The sequence below is a fragment of the Terrapene carolina genome, unplaced genomic scaffold (assembly GCF_002925995.2).
Source record: "Terrapene carolina triunguis isolate 2854851 unplaced genomic scaffold, T_m_triunguis-2.0 Scaffold147, whole genome shotgun sequence".
NCBI classification, from domain to species: Eukaryota; Metazoa; Chordata; order Testudines; family Emydidae; genus Terrapene; species Terrapene triunguis.
Window position 1 is genome coordinate 3,048,921 of NW_020664498.1, and position 16,254 is coordinate 3,065,174.

Below are 16,254 nucleotides of genomic sequence, written 5' to 3' on the forward strand. Positions count from 1 at the left end.
GCCGGGGAGAGCCGAGGCAGAAGCTGGAAGAGACCCGTTGGGGGCGGGGTGTGTGCGGCTCTGGGTACCTTGGAGAAGGCGCGGGTGGCTCGAGGCATTAGCCCGGTGGACGTGGAGGTTGCGATTTGGGGGGTGGGGTGGGGGCCGTGCATCTGGGAGGAAGAGGAGGCGGGGGGTGGGCATCTCCTCTCCACAGCAGCAGCAGGAGGGGGACATTTGGCATCGGCCGGGGGGCCCGGGGACTGCGCGGCATGGCTGGTGAGGGGTGTTTTGGGGGGCGCTGGCGGTGGGGGGAGCTCTCCGGAGCCCCCGCGCGCCCTGCTCGTTGTTAGCTATGGCAAATGGCAGCGGCGTCGGCAGCAGCAGCAGCGCCTCGGGAGGCAGCGGCGGCATTAGAATGAGTAACAGCATCAGCGCCAGCAATCTCAACACGGACTCGTCCTCGTCCCCGGTCAGCGTGCCCAAGATGGATGCGCTCATCATCCCGGTGACCATGGAGGTGCCCTGCGATAGCCGCGGACAGCGCATGTGGTGGGCTTTCCTCGCCTCGTCCATGGTCACGTTCTTTGGCGGGCTCTTTATCATCCTGCTCTGGAGGACCCTCAAGTACCTGTGGACCGTCTGCTGTCACTGCGGGGTCAAAAACAAGGTGAGTCCCCCCTCCCCCTGGCGGAGGGGTGAGGGTGCCCCGTCCGTGGGGGTGATTTCAGGGGGTCTCCAAGGCGCTGGGGAGCTGGGAGCGAAGGCTAGGGTTGTTTGGTGTTTATTGTAGGGTCACGCACTGAAGCGTTGATCCAGTGGCTGTGGCAGTGTTGTTGTAGGGTCGCCTTTTAGGTTCCGTGAGAGGAGCCGCGGCAGCTGAGTATTGTAGGGTGGCTCTGTTTGGTGTCACGTTAGGAAATGTTTCCCCAGAGATGGCTCCATCTTCAGCGGCTGGTGACAGGAGAGTTCCCCTCTGCTGCCTGCCGGCCAGGTCAATGCTGCCCATTGACATAGCGGGACAGTTCCGCGGAGATGGCCCCTAAGATGACGCTCCCCTAGACTAGAGAGACCTCTCCGGGGAAGGATAGTTGGTGGTGCTGGTTGTTCTTTGCTGAATTAAGTTGTTGTTTTCTTCCATGTCATCAGGAAGGAAAAACTTGGTAGAATTCATTCCTCTTGAGGCTAGGTTCACAGGACCAAGCGCCTCTCTTAGGCTTCTGTTTGGTGTGGTAAATGTAAATGTATTTTGTGAATTTGTAAGTAACTGCACTGGATCAAATTTTCTTCTATAATTTCCCCAGGATTTAGCACTTAAAGGTGAATCGGAGTCCTGCCACCATTTACACCTTACCAGATGGGAAGTAGTGCAGTGAACATGTCAGCTTCTCTGAGGTCGTCTTCAAAATCCAAACTAGGAGACTGATCATGGCTAAACAAAGATGATCATGCTCGTTCCTTTTATTTTATTTGAGAGAAATGGGACAGAAAGTGTTAAGGCTTTGAATTTGCTAAAGTGGATTTTGACAGGCAATTTAAGACCCCAAAATAGACTGGCAGCTGGAGTTTCTCCCCTTCCCTTTTCACATTTTTTGGATTACACATGGAATAATATCTGCTTTAGTTATTCCTGGCACACAAATACTCACAAGAACACACACACCTTTTAATATATGGTTGCTAGGTTGCTAGCTTGCTTTGACGTACAGTGTGCTGCCTGCCCCTCCCCCCCACATATGATTTGGCACAACCTGGCTGCACAAGAGGGTTATTTTTTTAACTGGAAATAGGAAAAAGTTATAAAGTAAGGTAATCATGTAGCATCTTGGGAAATGTGATACAGTTCATTAATATCTTTCTTGCTGTGTTTGGGTAATTTATGGTAAAGTTGCCTAAAGAAGAATCTCTTAATTTCAGTTGGAAATAATCTGGGTTTATAATAATTGTGCTATCAGTGGAAAATGTGGCAATTAAATAGATGGGGTAAAGTGAAACTTTTAACTCAGGTTTGACTTACAGAAAAAATACCAGGCAACGGGAGATACTTTTATTAAACAAGAAATCTCCAAGGTAACTGAAATGTGAGCTTGTGGAAAGAGAGATTTGTTAGGTGTGCTCATAGAGCTTAGTTGTATTTTATGACAATAAATGTGTGTTTTGGAAAATACTGGTTCTTGTGAAAGGAAAATCCAAATTCCCAAGAGAGGGGTATCTAGCTAGATTTGTCTGGAGTTTCCCCCTCTATATTTTTAGTCCCCTCCTCCGCTGGTGGTGATGAGCCACAGAAGGCACAAAGGATACAGAAAATCCTAAGAGGTGATTGACATCATCGCCTACTTCTTCACCCATGAGATTCAAAAGCTAGAGCAAGCCACCTTTTAACAAACTGTTTATTATAGTGCTTTCATAAATGTCCTTGGACTGAAAATCCGTTCTTAGGAGGTGGTCAGTTAAAGCAGCTCACATATCTCTTAAGGAAAGTTAGGAAAGGCACATCTAAATTGTCTTCTAAACATGCATTTCAAACAGGCCAAATGTGTTTATTGAGTTAAATAATTGTCTGTCACCACTGGTCTGAACCTTTTATGTTTGAGTTGTCTCAGGGCTTACTTACTTGTGCAGGACAAATCCTCATCCAATAGTAAGCCAGAAGCTTACACGTTTTGGAGCTAAAATAGCCAGCTCCATGATGATCTGTCTGTGGAAGAGGTTAGGGAGGACAGTGGAAGACTCTGCAGGCAGGGGGAGATGTGCACCTTTTTTAGGATGTACCTATTAAATTTGTTCAGGTTTTCTAGCATTTGGTAAAGAATAATTAGCAAGGCCCCAGTGCTGCATTACTGGCACACCCAGTAGTCCCACTGATTTCATTGAGAGTTCTGGGTGCACAAAGAATGCGTGATTGTACTGCAAATGCTAGAAAAGGAGCCTGCAACAGATACCAGCTGAAATGATAAATGAAAGCCCCTTAAACTTCTGCACAAGCTTTATGCCCCATGGCCACTTGGGAAAGGCTGCCGCAATAGACGTGTGAATATGCACACATTCACATGTATATTATGTCCTCTACTTTGAACCCCCAGCAGAAGTACTGGGGCTGACCCATGTGTTTGGCATGAGAAGAACTCTTCCTCCCTAGTATGTCTCTTTTCCTTCTCCGCTGGTGGGGCAGAGTTAAAATATGCTACTCCTTGTATCTACATAAGTAGTGGTCACAGTGTTCTAATAAATCTTTTCCATCTCTGACTTCTATGACTTATACCAAATAATTTGCTCATGTATTAAAGTCACAGGGAGCAGAATAACTTTGTCAGCAGCTGATCAGTACATCAAGTTCATGCAGATTCCAGGAATTCCATCACCTGTTATTCCAATAGCAGCAAATCAGTTGCCGTATGCTTTTCCTTAGAACCCCAGTTTAAAGCCCTGTACTTACTATTCCTGCAGGACTCTGTCAGATTCACTTTGTGGATCTAGCTCTTTTTAGCGGATGCATTGTATGGAGCTACAGTTCCTTTTCTTGCTTTTTTATTTTTAACTGCATTGTGTTAACAGTTGGTTTTGGACTTTAAAAATATTAAACACTGTATTTAACCCTTTATGCGATACAAAATGTGTGGCGGCTGCGTTTTACTTTTCTTAGGGATGGATGCAACAAGAGAGAAGGGTATGATAATATCCAGTAGAATGCTTTTCAAAATTCCAAAACTATTGCATAGTAATATGAAATTAATACTCTCCATTTTTGCTATTAACTCTTGAAGTTACAATTTATTTTGGACTGTAGGCTTAATTTGAAAGATGGCAATATTTCTTTCTTTCTTACTTTTTTTTTCCAGTCTGCCAGAGAGAATGATGTAAATTCTGATCTGTGTTAATCAGTACTTCAGACAATATAAAAGTCACTGCAATTTCTGGCCACTATTTTTTGTTTGTTTGTTCCGTATCTAACAAGTTACACATTTTAATTTTATTTTTGCAACGATGCCTTTAGTCTTGTTTTTAGAGAGTTGTAAAATGCTGTTTGTTTCTCAATGTTTTGTGTTTAGCGCTGCATCTTAAGTAGTAAGTAGCTGTTTTCTTATTAAGAATTAGGAAGAGGTTCTTGAGTATGGTTTGCTTTTTCTCTGTCCTCTTTGGCAAACCTGTTCAGTTCCTAAATCAGTATTTAAAATGGCAGAACATGAGATAGGAATAAGGTAGATTGGTCATTTTACTTGCTATTATGTATGGCAATACAATAAAAAGATTCAAATATGAATAATAAGAATTACATCTGCATTGTGTAATTTACACAATTACATTTGATGGGATTAAAAAAATAAGGGATATAATCCCTTGTGCTTCAAGGCATAAAGTGATCACTATTTGTCTGAGGTTAGGATGGAACCACCTCCTCCATGGACATAATTGTCCATTACAGGTTTTCTTGGAACTTTTTTTGAAGCATCTGGTACTGGTCACTTGATAGATACTGGATTAGATGGACCTGCTACTCGCAATGCCTGTGTTCCTGAATGACACTACTCTACCTTCAGGGCGTTTGGTTATATACCAGTTAACCTATAAACAAGCTAATCAGACAGACGGCCTGGCCCTTGCACAGGTTTGCAATGGAAAGAGAGGACATGTAGAATGTCTTTCCCACAGGGATTTTATGGGTATGCAAGACAGGGAGTGGGCCCAATGGGAGTCCTTTTGAGGAGGTGACCAGATGCAGAGTTCCCTCTGGAAGGGTGGGGCATTGGCACTTTATCTGTGCTCCCTGGATCCCCAGAGGGCATTATGCCTTAGTTATAATGTCTCCCAGAGCTCCTTCTGGTATGGCACATCTTTGCGACAGCCCAGTCCGTAGCGTTCACAGCTGTTTCTCTAAAAACAGATGTTTTGGGGAATTTGCTTGCAAATCACTGGGACATACCTAGTGAATGACTGAAATTATTAACTACTAACCATAAAACTCCTCTTTGCAATTAACTTAGGCCACTTATTTCAGTAGATTTAAAAAAATTACATAGTGTTAGGGCTGGTTGAAAAAAATCTGTCAGCTGTTTTTGATGGGCAAATTGGATTTTCAATGAAACTAAAATTTTCATGAAGTATCTGTTTTCCTTGAAAATGTTAGAATTTTCATCCACAAACCAAACCCTAAACTGGAAAAAGTTTGCCATGAAAAGTCAAAAATTTCCCTGGAAAGGATGCCCCATTTTCGGATCAGCTCTATATAACATATAGACAGACATTTTAGCTTTTTATGTAGTGACGTCTTAATCTGTGGACACCCCTCCAAAAAACCCAAATATCCAGATATATCAGGTGTATACCTAGATGTCAGATATGCACATATCTGTAAGGTGGGAGTGTCCTCGGTTCAAAGCTGCCTATACAAAGCTTGTCTTGCCTCTCTTTTTAATACATACCGAACAGAAGCAAAAGAACAGAAGAGGATTGGATGGCTCATGAGATTAATAGTGAACTACAGAGCATTTTGCTTTTAGGTCAGAGGTCAAACCTGGCCAAATGTTGATAGTGACTGAGACATTACCATCTTCTGATTGACTGTATGAAACTACTTGGTGAGTCTGAGTTCTGTTTTTAGTGGGCAGGTTGCCAGTTGTGATGTGAATATGTCATCAGAGAGGTCAAGGAAGGAAAGGGCCTCGAAGGCAGAACTACCTTCAATCCTTTAGCTGTTCATTCCAGAACAGCAATTAGGCACCTGCACTGAGATGCTCACACTGCTGTACATCACCCAGGCCATACATCTGCTGTGGAAAAAAAATGTGCTTTCAGTCTCCAAAGCTCCTAATTCATTACCAAATTCATTTCAATTTTTAAAATGTAGATGATAAAAATAGACACAAATCCAAAATATCAAATATCTGGATAGTGCTTTAAAAGGCAAACAAAAAGCCCTTTAGCAGGCCTTGAGTTAATCACTGTTCTGACCTAGCACCATACACTGGCTTTTGCAACAAATATGTTTGACAAAGAAAAAAATAAAAAGCAAAATCTAAAGTGAAGTGCTCTAATATAACACTGGATTACCCCATCACATCACATAGGTGTAAGTGTTACTATGGAAACCACTAGACATCACACTTTTTCCCAGTGAAGCACAATTGAAGCAACAACTGTGATAAGGAGCTTTGTGCTGTTTAATATTGATCCAGATACCCAAGTCTGATGCCAGTGGGATTCCTGCATGCAGTATATAACCCTAAATGTAGATTCACTGTGAAAATTTAGAGTCTTCACTAGGTCTAAATATAACCTCTAACAGTTCCATGTTGGTCTGCAATAGAGAATGTGTGTGAGGCACTGCTGTAAGTCCTCTTAAAGAACCTTTTAAATCAATCTAGTTTGCGACCTAAATTTTCTGAACAGGAGAATCTTCTGTGGAATCCTACACTGAAAAACATAGACACTCTTGTAGCCCTTCAGTACAATCACAGGGAAGTGGATTGTGAGTTTCTCTCATCAAAGCTCCTTATTTCAACAGATCTTCAGAGTATGGAGCATGTGGTGACCAACATGCTAACTATGGAACCACAGTCAACATTTAATGTCCTGATCCTTCTGTCCCTATAGAACCCAAATGACTTCAGTGAGGTTCTGTGTGAGTTTAAGGGTTTGCCTGTGCGGCCCCTTTGCCTGATCAGGCAGTAAACCAGCAATGGTGACATATTCTAGTGTGCTAGATTGTAGGATGGAAGTCCTAGAACCTAGCTAGATACAGGAATATGACAATATAGAGTATTCCAGCAGGATACTAAGGGGAAGAAGGAGGGGATCCTTTCAGCTTTCATGAAAAGTTATCTGTCTGGAATTGTATGAAGATCCTGGAATTTCAGGAAGTTGAATATTCAAGTTTTCAGATTCCCAATTGAAATTTGTCCAGGGAAAGCTTAAAAAGCTGCACTCTGAACATGCATTTGGTGGAGTTTCTTGTCAGAGGAAATATAGTGTGTGTGTATATATAAAATATATAAAACATCTACTTTGAGGGAAGGAAATGCATTATTCTCCTGCAAGTTTGAATTCAGGAACTGAAAGGAAGGTGGGGACAAGAGATAATGTGTTGCAAGTAGAAGGGCATTTACAGAATTGATACCCTGCTGAGGTATTTGAGCCCAATTCTTCACTGCCTTATACCTTGTGTTCTCATTTACTCCAGTGTAATGTGGGTGCAAAACTCTACCAGAACAGTAACATTTTACACCTATTACACCTGTCATTTGCACAGGGATAAATGACAACAAAAGGTGTAGGGCAGTGGAGAATTGGGCCCTGTATGCTTGTGTGTGAGGTTGGGTGGGGGGGAGGGGATAAAGCCATTCTTTTTATGAAACACAGAACCAGCCCAGCAGCTTTTGACCAAAATGAAGACTGGAGGTACAGCGGAAGAATCAGTTAGTGCTTGTGTCTTTGAAGGTGGAGATTGGATTTGGGTGAATTTTTTTTTAAATAAATTAAATTTGTCAAATTATTCATGCATATATTAGTCAAATAATTATCCCAGCTCTAAACCTGGGTGAATAAATTATATGCACACACACGGAATAATGTATTAATTCACCTTATTTGATCAATTCTAATGGAGTTGTATTGCTATGGAAGGGCCCATTTTGAAGTCTAGATATTAATAGTCCCAGATTATATGCCAGTTTTGGACCTATGAAAGGAACACTTTATTCCCATAGATAGTGTATATGATCCTGTTGGAATGAATGCAGTGCTGTAGGGTTCAGTTTGATTTGGCCATGTGGCTTTTGGATGATCTGTAATATGTATTTGTCCGTTTGGTAGCTCCAGAACCTGAGAGCCTTAACCAAAGCCTGTTGAATTTGATGGAAACAGTTTTACTGACTTCAGTGGGCTTTGGTCCAGGCCCTGGATGAGTATTATGCACTTTAAAACACTTTAAAAAAATCTTATCTGTTAACATTTTTGATCATTAAAACTGAATTTTAAAAAAAATCTAATCCAGTTTTCACCATTCATGCTGTTAATGTACTTTTTGTATTTTACTTATTTTGGACATGTGCTAGCTTAGCCCATTGCTGTTATGTTTGGGTTTCTAACACTACAGGAGAAAAGTTAGAAACTTTTGTGTGTGTGTGTGTGTGGCGGGGTCACATTAACATTTTTAACTACTTCTTGGCCCCTCTGAAATGAAAATCTGGGTGCTGAAACTGTATTGATAGTACATCTACCATGGTCCTTATCCTGCAAAGTGATCATCATGGGTGGGCATCTGCACTTTTGCAGAGCCACACTGAATTCAACGGAGCCATGCATGGGCAAAGGTCTCCACTCACATGGATCAGTTTGAAAGACTAGGGCTTATGTTTGCAGCTAGGTCCCAAGCATGCAAATCCTTGAGTGTACACCCCACTTTACTACTGTAAGCAATTCTGTTGATTTAACTGGGACTTCTCCCACTAAGTAAGTTAAATGTATGCAAAAGTATTTGCAGGATTGGGGCCTTAGATTGGTGCATTTGAAATACAGCGTTTCATGTATCCTTGCCAATATTTTAATAAACATGGGTACTAGTTGTACAAGTCATGTCACTTCTCTGTTCCTCCATCTGTAAACTAGGAGTAATACTACTACTTTTTTTTATTTTATTTTTTTTTTGTAAAATGCTTTGAGATTTATGGCTAAAAAGCATTATATAAAAGCTAGTTTTGCATTTATTGTGTATAAAGGGAAATCCTTCTTCAGGCTTTTATGTCCTTCAATTGTGTGTATGTAATGGCATATAATAAATGCCGACCTAATCTGTCAAATATACAGTATTGATGGAAAAACTGGAATTTATATGCAGAACTGAATATAAAATACATGCGCAAACAATATGACCTCACTATTAATTATAATGGGATAAACAAATACCCATTAATACTAGGTCATAATGCCAGTGAGGAGCTATGGTAAAATTATAAACCACAAGAATGGAGCTTGAATGGCTTGTCACTAAAACCATCAGATAAAATTCCACCGTGTTACATGTTTATTGTTTGGTTTATTAATGTACAGAGAAGTAAATTTAGAATATATCTTTCTCTTGTCCAAAAAAATGGTGGCTAAATATTTGTCTTACCTTTTTCTTTGCACTTTGCCTTTCTACACTCTATCCACTATGCATGAAATACTTTAATACTTTGGTCTCCTTTTTGTTAAACTCAAAGGGAGACACATTCAAAGGTTGCTATTGATAAGTTAAGAGTAACCACAGCATCACTGATGCTGTAGTTAATTTCCCTTCTCTATATAAGGAAATACTGTTGTGGTTCAGATACTCTGTAGTAACTATTTGTAAATGGTGGCCATTGTATTTCAAATAAAATGGTTCAAAATATAGTGGTTAAGATTTTTTTTTATGAAGAGCTATGCTGATGAATTTATTTATTTTTGTGAATTTGCATGAGTATTCCATTGGGCATAAATGATTGAGCTGATTTACCAGTGGCTGGAGAGTTGTCTTATGTGGACTATGTGGGCCATGGGTTAAGATTTTGTCACGGTTATTTTTAGTAAAAGTCACAGACAGGTTGCGGGCAATAAACAAAAATTCACGGAAGCCTGCGACCTGTCTGTGACTTTTACTAAAAATAAGGAGGGTGGCTGGCTGGGCGGGGAGGGGGTCAGAGAGGGGAGAAACTAATGGCTCCAGCCCCCATCACCTGTGGCCGTGGCTGAGATCTGCGGAGCTCCCTGCCGCCCATGGCACGGGTCTGAAGCTGAAACATAAAATGTCACAGAGGTCTCTGAAAGTCACAGAATCCATGACTTCTGGGACCTCTGTGACAAAATCTTATCCTTAGCCATGAGTGATGCAATTCTCTTGTCAGTTGTTCTCAGTTGAGTCCATTGGCCACAAGCGATTGAAGTCAGTTGAATTACAAAGCCTATTTGCTAATCATAAATATATGCTTCTATTGGGTTGTGGGGTTGCAGTTTTTCGGTTATGATCGTGCAAACCTTTCTCATATATATAATACCATTTAAGTCATCTAGACTATTTATTCACATTCCCTCTCCCCCATTATATAAGTGTCTGGCCCTTAGATTATATGTGATACACACATTCCTCTCCCCTCCTTTTGACTAGATGATGATTTCCTGCATTTCCTTAACTTTTGTATAAGTGAATATTTCTAATATTCTGTTAAATTATGCAATTGCACTAAACTGTCTTTATTATGTGGCACAGCCTTTAATTTTAGATTCCGGTTTCCCTATATACTTATATTTGTTAGTGTGCCAATTTGTATCAACAACAGAAACAACGGACTGCTATTAACCTTAGATTATTTTCACATCATTTGAGGTTCCTTGTTATAATAGATATTTGTTTTTGTTTTGTTTGTTTTTTTTTCACCGTACATTTATAGGGCTATAGTCCACACTTATTCTTCTGTACTTTTGAGAGAGGTGTGAATTATATGTCCAAGTAGTGAAGTATTCCAGTAGGAATAGTCTGGCTTAAAAAAAAAAAAGCCATGCCTAGCTTTGGTGCCTGTTATATTGACCAGATTTTGGGATATGAAGGAGTCATTGGCTGATCCTATAGTCATAAGGCAGATAAAACGCCTGTTGACTTCAAGTGAAGTATGCCAGTGATGAAGTTAGTCCAATGTGCCTAAAATATGCAAAATACCCAAAATGAATGAAACTCTAACAGTTATCTTCTAAAAATTTTGTGTGGTGGCAAGATACTTAAACATTCCACAAGTTACTTCATGTGTTAAGTTATAATAAGGCAAAATCCTCTCCCCCTTAATTGTGCAAGTAATGGCAATGGTTTTGTATAAGTAAAGGGAACAGGATTTTTACCCTATATCTTACACTCCTGAAAGATCACAAAGAACTTTACAAACTCTATACACAGAAATCACTTAGGATCAGATTTTTAAAAGTATTTAGGTTCTTAAAGAATCAGGTAGCTGTTAATTTGGATTTTCAAAAGCCTCACCTATATCTTCAGGTGCCTAAATACCTTTAAAAATCTGACCCTTAGGGCTGGTCTACACTGCCGCGCTAGTTCGGCGGCTGGGGATCGAAGTTCCGAGTTCGATTTATCGCGTCTGGTCTGGACGTGATAAATCGAACCAGGAAGTGATCCCCGTCGACTGCGGTACTCCAGCTCAACGAGAGGAGTACCGCGGAGTCGACGGGGAGCCTGCCTGCCGCGTGTGGACCGCGTCTGAACCGCGGTAAGTTCGAAGTAAGGTATGTCGAATTCAGCTACGTTATTCACGTAGCTGAATTTGTGTACCTTACTTCGACTTGGGGGGTAAGTGTAGACCAAGCCTCAGTGTATTGCTGGAATGCATCCACCTCTATGATGAAAAAAGTTCACAACTGTCCATTGTTAACAGTACTACCCAACTGTTTAAAGGTCTGATGCTACATGGTATTTAAGCATAAGGAATTGAAGAGGAATGGAACACTTAATTCCCCTGAACTATTAAATTAGTAATAGCTGTAACAGTATTCTACTTTGCACTAATATCATATAACTCTTACATTAATTCTGTTAAAGTGTGCATGATTTTTATTGGAAATTGTGCATCAGGTAGCACGTGCTATTTTTGTTGATACAGGCACTTAGGCCAATACTTTCAAAAATAAATGCTTGAAGTTAGGCTATTAAATTCATATTTAGGCACCTCAATAAGTGGTCTGATTTTTCAAAAGTGAGGAGCACTCAGCAGCTTCATTTGACTTCAGTGGGAGGTGCTGGATACTCAGCATTCTGAAAATTTGTTCGCTTATTGAGGTACCAGAATATGAATTTAAGATCTGAAGTTTAGGCACCTTCTTCAAAAATGTTGATCTTGCAGTGTTCTCTGAATTTCACTGATTTATGCATAAATTCAACATGCTCCCCCTGTCATGCACACCTCTCTCTCACGCACGCGCACACACACACACACACACACACACACTCTCTCTCTCTCTCTCTCTCTCTCTCTCTCTCTCAGACTCAGGAGAGTGTACCTCAATGTGCTTATGTACAATTTTACAAATGCTTCAAGGCAATAACATCTGGTACATTAGCCTGCAGCATTTATACATGTCTAGCCCTAAATTTCTTTCAGCCTAAGAGGCTGAGGTATGGCTCCCACACAAACAAGGGTTTTGTTTAAAGTTGTTTGCTTTTCAAATAATTTTAATAATGTGGTAAGTGAGGAACAATGCATTTGTTTGGTACTTTTTGGTACTCTCCATTTTCTTGAATTTGTGGGGATTATTCTGAACAGAATATGACATGAATGGTTACACTTATTCCCTTTATGGGCTGTAGGGGATTGTTTATCCACAGGGGCTTTGTGTGTGTGGGTGTATGCGGTCTTTCAGTTTTTCCTTTAAAGAAAAGTAATGGCTTAAGTATAGAAGACCTACATTCAACTCCTATGCCAGAAATAGAGAGGGTTTGTACAAAACTAGAACACATCTCTGGAACTGAATGTATAAAATGCCTGCAGAAATAAAGACACTCCACCATTAACATACAATAGGATAAGAGACCTGTGTAATACCAGGCTATAAAAACATTGAGGTGTCTGGTAACATTCTAAACTTCAAAAGTGGAACTTGTGTGGCTTGTTGCTAAAACCACGAGATCAAATTTCATGGGGTTGCACATTTATTCTGTTCTTTTGTATACAGGAAAGTAAAATGTTTAATTTTGAAATGGCTAACATTCATTTTTGAAACAGGTCAAGGGTACTGCAAAAAAAGTGGCAGACTCTAATACATTGGGTATAGGAATGCAGGACTCTTGTTCAGTAACCACAGCTCAGGTGCTAAAACCCTTCATTAAGATTCAAGGTGATTATTGCTGAGTCATACCGACAGCTAGGTCACATTATTTCTCTCCAGCCAGGACATAAAGGGATGGGAGTGTCCCTTCTGTCTAATGGGAATTAGTGCAGAGGGGTTGCCTAGATCGGGCTGATTTTGAGTTAGTAATAAATTCAAACTACAGGAATTGTTTGTTAGCTCACATACCCTGAATTAGAATGCTGTGTTGAGGAGGGGGTTAGGGACTCACCCCATTCACAAGTACTGATAATATTTCTGATACTAGTATAGGGTTGCCAACCCTCCAGGATTGTCCGGGAGTCTCCAGGAATTAAAGATTATTTTTAATTGAAGATTATGTCATGAGATGAAATCTCCAGGAATATGTCCAACCAAAATTGGCAACCCTACAGTGAGACAGGGTGTCATGCATGGAGTGCTTCCAGGACTGTGGAGGAATTTTTGTCCATTGAGTGCCTATAGGATTGGGACTGTAGGCTGTAAGCTCTTAAGGTCAGGAACTGCTTCATTTTTTTGCTCTACAAAGAGCATGATGCAAACTTGTTAAATAATATCATATGGTAACTACAATGGTAAAGATTTGGGAAGAATTGTAGATGAGTTATGGCCCATTTTGTTAATCTCCATGCCGTTGTTTTTTATCAATGTATGATATGTAACAGTTCCTACCCATCTCTCCTTGCTGCATTACGAGGGTGGGATCTCAGTGCAGATTGTTCCAGCAGACTGGCTTGTCTTTATTGCTGGCCTGTATATCCTCACTGTGTTCTGGCCAGGGCCGGCTCCAGCATTTCTGCCGCCCCAAGCAAAACAAAACAAAACAAAAAAGCCGCGATCGGCGGCGGCAGTTCAGTGGCAGGTCCTTCGCTCCTAGAGGGAGTGAGGGACCTGCCGCCCCCGAATTGCCGCAGGTGCCGCCCCTCTCCCTTGGCCGCCCCAAGCACCTGCTTGTTAAGCTGGTGCCTGGAGCCGGCCCTGGTTCTGGCCGGCTCCAGGCACCAGTCTGGGAACACCTGGAGCCTTTTGTAGCAGGCTGGCTGATGTCTTTAGTGCACTCTGTGGATGGGAACCTGGAGCCAGCTGGTTGGCAAAATTTAATGGCAGGACTTTGGATGAAACCCTGCTGTGCTAAAAAATGTCGTAGATGGGCTCTGACAATATCCCTGACTAGTGTTGACATAGCTACTTTGTTATGACCTCTTTATTTTCTCTCAAGCTTAGGGGTTTTGGCAACCCTTTGCAGTCTGTATAGAGATAGACATGTGCATCGTATGTTGAGACTGAGCTTAAAAGGAGACAGGTAGTGACAGGCTATATTTAACAACTGCTTCCTAATTCATCCAGTATATAAAGAGCTCTGGTATGAGATGATGGGTGAAAAAGTCAAAATGTGTGACATTAAAGAAACAAAATGCTATAGGGCCTCCTCCAAAAGCCACTGAAGCTAATGGAAATATTCCCTTTGTTTCCATGGGCTTTGGTTCAGGCCCATTATCATTAAAAATCTTGGCCCTAGAGTTTTTGTTTTCAAACACTTAATATTCAGAGTTTCCTATGTTTCCATTATTACATAGTTTCTTTTAATCATCAGTGGCTGAACTGAAAACTCGAAAAAAATCATTTTGTTTTTAGATTGTTTGAACTTCTGTTTACAAAAGAAGTAAAATTTGCAGTAAAATTCAAAACAAAAAGGCATTTTGAATTGAAACATTTTGTTTAGAAAATGTGAACACGAACCATTTCAGAATTTTTTTCCTTGTTTGTTTGTTTTGGGTTTTTTTGGACCAAAACATTTAGGCAAATTTGACTTGAATTAATTTTGGTTGACCTGAATCTATATTTTTTTTTCAGATGAAAAAAAGTTTTAGACAAAATTTTTTGCCCATCTCTAATAGAGACTTAATTAAAATATGTTTTGAATTTATTATGGTTTTCCTGTCATGGAAATGTCTTCCCTCACTGACTTTAACTATTAAATAGTGCTGCTGTGGGCCAGTAAGTGTTTGCTATGTTTCACCCCTGAGCTCAATACTTTTCAGAAGTGTATCCTGAATGTAGTTTCTGTATTTGTCTTTTGGATCCTCTGGGAATATAGGCATTATATGTATTGTGTAACTGTCATAGAAAAAGACAATGGCTGTGTCATTTATAATTGGTGGAGATAATCATTCCAGGTGACTTGAAACCTGCTGAACTTACTGCCCCAAGACCTGATGGAAATTACTACATTTACTTCTGAAAAGCTCAAATCAAATTATTATGCCTTAAGAGAACCATAGCAATCTTTCAGTCAATAATATAAGGATATAATATAATATATAATAATATAAGGATGTTCTGCTAAGTGCTTGTCTCCATACAAACAATTTTAGTTTAAACTGCTGCAAACTTCTGTGTAGACACTGTTGTTTTGGTTTAAGAGTGGCTTATTTTGGTTTATCCTAAACCTAAATGATTTAAGCTAACTCGAATCAAGCCTGGGTTAAATTGAAATAAGAATCCACATATCCTTTTGTACTAGTTTAATAAAATAGCTTTAAAATAACAATTTAAGTTAACCCAGTGCAACTCTGTGTATGCAAATGCTAAGGATACACATCTACCCCCAATACACCCTTTAAAAATCAACGGTGGGACTTGCACTCCTAAGCCATTTTGGCTATTTTTGGACTATTTGGGGCTACTTTTTGACTGCCTGAAGCTGGGACTGGATGACAGAAGATGGATCACTCAATAATTGCCCTCTTCTGTTCATTCCCACAGAACCATGTAGCACTGGCCACTGTCGGAAGACAGGTTGCTGGGCTAGTGGACCATTGGTCTGACCCAGTATGGCCGTTCTTATATTCTTATGGAAAATCACACCGCAAGTCCATTGTGTTTTTAATGTGTTTGCCTCCACATATTATAAATGCTAAACATAGGGGTTCCATTGTTATCCAATCAATATATGTTTAATATATTCACCCAGTTATTTTATGTGCCTGCTATCATATTTGTTTACTCATGCATAGATTCCATATTTCTCATTTGTACAGCAGCTAACTGCCAGAGATTGTACTATGTTAGAGATTGTACTGCCAGAAATTGAACTATGTCTCTTCAGTTCTACAGTATTGCCAACCTCAGATATTGACAAATTATGAGTCAGGCCTCAAAAATTATGGTATTTGCTTAAAAATCCAGACATAAAAATAATAAAATATGGGTTCTTTTTATTTGTTTTCTGATTTCTGAGCCTTGGTAGGTACATTTGATTCACATTTTCAAAATTTTCTCCACAACCATAAGAGCTAAAAACTTATTTTTGTTTTTAGATGAAAGTGAGAGTCTCACATAATCACAACTCCATAAATTTGGGTTTATGAAAACATAAAATATCATGAGACTTGCAATACAGTTATGAGAGTTGGCAACACTGCTACGCCATTCTGT

At 40.2% G+C, this 16,254-nt stretch overlaps 1 protein-coding gene across 2 annotated transcripts in view; it reads left to right on the forward strand.

The window, feature by feature from the left end:
* The first annotated feature begins 334 nt into the window (after window positions 1–334).
* The window catches only part of LOC112106608 (calcium-activated potassium channel subunit alpha-1), a 916,252-nt gene continuing 900,332 nt past the window's right edge, over window positions 335–16,254 (forward strand). For both annotated transcript variants that reach the window (XM_026653705.1, XM_026653706.1), the window contains exon 1: window positions 335–649. In XM_026653705.1, coding sequence (XP_026509490.1) covers window positions 335–649 — 315 coding nt within the window. The remainder of the gene's footprint in view (window positions 650–16,254) is intronic.